General features: G+C 47.3%; 1 protein-coding gene across 1 annotated transcript; it reads left to right on the forward strand.

Annotated features, from left to right (window-relative positions):
• Positions 1 to 1834: 1834 nt before the first annotated feature.
• LOC120840800 lies at positions 1835 to 3166 on the forward strand. Its single transcript, XM_040211518.3, has 3 exons — positions 1835 to 2715; positions 2768 to 3011; positions 3152 to 3166. Exons 1-3 carry the CDS (start codon positions 1835 to 1837, stop codon positions 3164 to 3166), a joined length of 1140 nt encoding a protein of 379 aa, XP_040067452.2.
• Positions 3167 to 3553: the final 387 nt, after the last annotated feature.

The raw sequence follows: 3553 nt of genomic DNA on the forward strand, positions 1-3553 counted from the left end.
GGATCACTCATCTGACATTTCCGAAAAGTCAGTATTTGCACGAACAAGAGCAACCCCCCCCCCCCCCCCCCCCAAAAAAAAAAAAAAAAAAAAAAAAAAGAACATCAAGAAAACACGCTAAGCAAGCAAAAAGGAAAACGAAAGAACCGCGCTATGAAAGCCGAAATCCCGTGTCGCTTCCTGTCACTAACACCTGCGACAGCTGCTAAACACACTCTTCTTCACTTCAAGAAGTCTGACTCAAGCACCTGGGTCAGTGCGAAACACTGATCACTTCGGCGAAACGATTAGTCAAGGTAGGCGAGACAGGCGGCAGCGGAGACTTCGGCGGCCATGAAAAAATGGCGAAGCTTTTTTTGTTTTTTTTTTTATGGTATGAATTTAAACGGAAGTGCCCCTTTTGTAAACCTTTTGTAAAGAATAATAACTCTCATCACATGGGTTATTCTTTAACCGTAAAAATATGCCGCTCAAAAGGAAATTGCACCATATAACAAAGGTTTAACAACCAAGATCTAAGCTGTCAATCAAACTCTTAGGCAATGAGAAGTATAGATGGCGATTGGGATTCAACGTCACAAAATCCCAACTTCGTGGCGCGCGATTTAAAACGGGCGAAATAGCCGCAAACTAAAATTAGTCTCACGCAATAAATATTGATGTAATTTTTTTTTCTCGCTAACAAACTGTTTTTTGACATGCTTGTCCCAATTAGGCTGTTTAAAAAAAAAACTTTTTTTCTTTGCAGTTGCCCTTGAACCTTTTTCTGTGCGATGGTTGGTTTTCGCAGGAGCGATTTGGCCTGCGTTCTCTCAAACACCGTATATATATATATATATAGGGTGGTTCAAGTCACCAGGCTCAATTTAAAATCGATCGTAAAAATCGACGCCTGCAGGTAGCCATCTAAACTTTTCGTCAAGAATGTATTTCACAGGTCGGTTTTTTCCTGTAAAATTATAAAGCGTTGTTCTCTTTTAGTAAACAATAGAGCCCAGAAACTTGCCAGGCTTTTACGGCGGGAGGCGACCCAGACGACCAAGTCCAGTAGCGGGGTGTGCTTGGCGTTTTTATTAATAGATGGCGTAGGGAGCGCCGCCTGCAGGTGCGGCCGACCAGCGAAAGATAGCAGACGAAACGCACACGAAATCCGTTAGCAGCTATAGCGAAGCCTTTATGCAGACGCGTTTTTTTACTTTGAGTTTTGCTCTTATTGTTCGCATTATTTTTTTAACCGAAGGTACGATTTAGAAAGATTATATTCATTTTAATAAACCACGGTGGTCGCTAACAGTCTCGATTATTCTCGATAAGGAGTTAGCGCCATCTGTCAATACGAACGCCAAACACACCCCGCTACTGGACCCCTGCCGTCTGCGTTGCTGCCTGCCGTAGACCCTGGCAAAATTCTTGGCCTTAATTTTTACGGAAAGAAAGCTACGCTTTGTAATTTTACAAAAAAAAAAAGAAACGACATGTGAATAACACCTTCGATAAAAAGTTTAGATTGCTACGTGCACGCGTCGATTTGTACGGTCCATTTTAGATCGAACCTGGTGACTTGAACCCCCCATATATATGCTATATATATATATATATATATATATATATATATATATATTGAGGGAAGACGAGGAGGAAGAGGTTCGTTCGGGCAGAGCGCGCGACTAGCTGGATTCCCAACGGCCTTTCTCTCAACCTAGCTACCACACTGTAAATAATAAACCCCCATCAGTTTGTAACATCGTTTCCTTACAATTGGTGGAGGTGCGGGTTTCCCCAACTATCCGGACTTCACTCGTAAGTGTTCCTGCATCCTACACCACTGAAATCGATGCGACGCCAACCGGTATCACGCCAAGGAGCCTCGGACGAGGCAGCGCAGGACACCACTCCTGGCCAGGCACCTACTGTTGCAAGTGCAACCACTATCCTATGCGCGGGAGCCCTCCGTCAGCGGGACCCAAAGCTCTTCAGCGGAATCGGTGACGATGACATTGAGGACTGGTTGGAGTCAGTTGAAAGGGTGAGCCTCCACAACAAATGGGATGACACCGTGAAGCTCAATAACGTAATTTTTTATTTGACCGACGTTGCAAAACTATGGTATACCAACCATGAGTCAGAGCTGGTGACCTGGCCCCAGTTCAAAGCAAAGATCCAGGAAGTATTTGGGAAGCCAGCCCAGCGGAAGCTCGTCGCGAAGAGGACATTGGCATCACGCACCCAACTGCACGATGAAAGCTTCGTTAGCTACATCGAAGATGTCCTGAAGTTGTGCAAGCGCGTTGACACCCGCATGACCGAAGATGAAAAACTGAAGAACATCATGAAAGGCATTGCCGAAGATGCTTTCCAGATCCTTGTCGTCAAAGCGCCAACGACTGTCTCTGAAGTCATCGACATCTGCCAGAACTTCTCTGAGCTGCGCCTTCAGCGTTTGCCAGCCAAACGCAAACTGGAACCTCCCGCTGAGCTGGCCAGCCTGACAACTGCAATCGAAGGCTCCGTCGACAAATGGGCAGAACTCCGATGCGTCATTCAAGAGATCGTACGTGACGAAGTGGCTCGCCAATTAGGAAAGCCTTCGACCCCTCCGGAGTCCTTTATCTCGCCTTCGATCAGAGCGCTAATTGAGGATCAAGTCAAAGCCGCGATTCCTTGCGCCGTTATGCCGCCGGCCGCGTCACCGCCGCTAGTGCCTCAGGTGCCAACGTATGCCGAGATGCTAACACGCCCGATACCTGCTCGGGTCTTCCAACCACAGCCGCCATTTTCTCCTCCTCGCTGGCAAGCACGCAGGGCTGACCAATGGAGGACGCCAGAAAATCGTCCCATTTGCTTTTCATGTGGCTATGTTGGGCATATCGCCCGTTTTTGTCGCCGTGGAAACTCTGAGAGTTACGCTGCCCCACTGCAAGCGCAGTATCGACCAGCTTTCGGTTCTGGTCGACGCAGTGATCAGTATTCACACCAAGATTACACTGAACCACAACCACGGCAAAGGCAGGGCAGATCTCCATCTCCCAGGCGGCGTTCGCTGTCTCCCCTGCGACCACGCACTACATCGCCCATTGCAGAGGGAAACTGCTAGGAGCAGTTCCAGAGGCGAGAGCTGCAAATCCTTTCACATCTTTAAGTCCTCGTCCAGTTACCCGAAATATGATAGATATAGTTATTGATGGTTTGCGCACTCAAGCATTAATTGACACCGGTGCCGCAGTGTCAGTTCTTCGGGCTGACCTTTGTCGTAAGTTGAAGAAAGTCACAACCCCGTTTTCTGGTCGCCCCTTTAAAGCTGTTGGAGCACAAAATGTTGTCCCGACCGGTGTCTGTACAGCACGTGTTGTCATTCAAGAAGTGTGTTACTGTGTCCAATTACTGGTGTTGTCTTCCTGCTCTCACGACGTCATTCTTGGGTGGGACTTTTTAAAAGCAACAAACGCTGTTATCGACTGTGGACGTGCAGAAGTAGATTTCGCTCAAATCCACCTTCCCGACGACAACATTGCTGTGCACACGATCAAATTATCCCTCCTTGATGACGTACAAA

This window comes from Ixodes scapularis, unplaced genomic scaffold (genome assembly GCF_016920785.2).
Source record: "Ixodes scapularis isolate PalLabHiFi unplaced genomic scaffold, ASM1692078v2 PGA_scaffold0__279_contigs__length_252992795, whole genome shotgun sequence".
In the NCBI taxonomy this organism is placed as follows: domain Eukaryota; kingdom Metazoa; phylum Arthropoda; class Arachnida; order Ixodida; family Ixodidae; genus Ixodes; species Ixodes scapularis.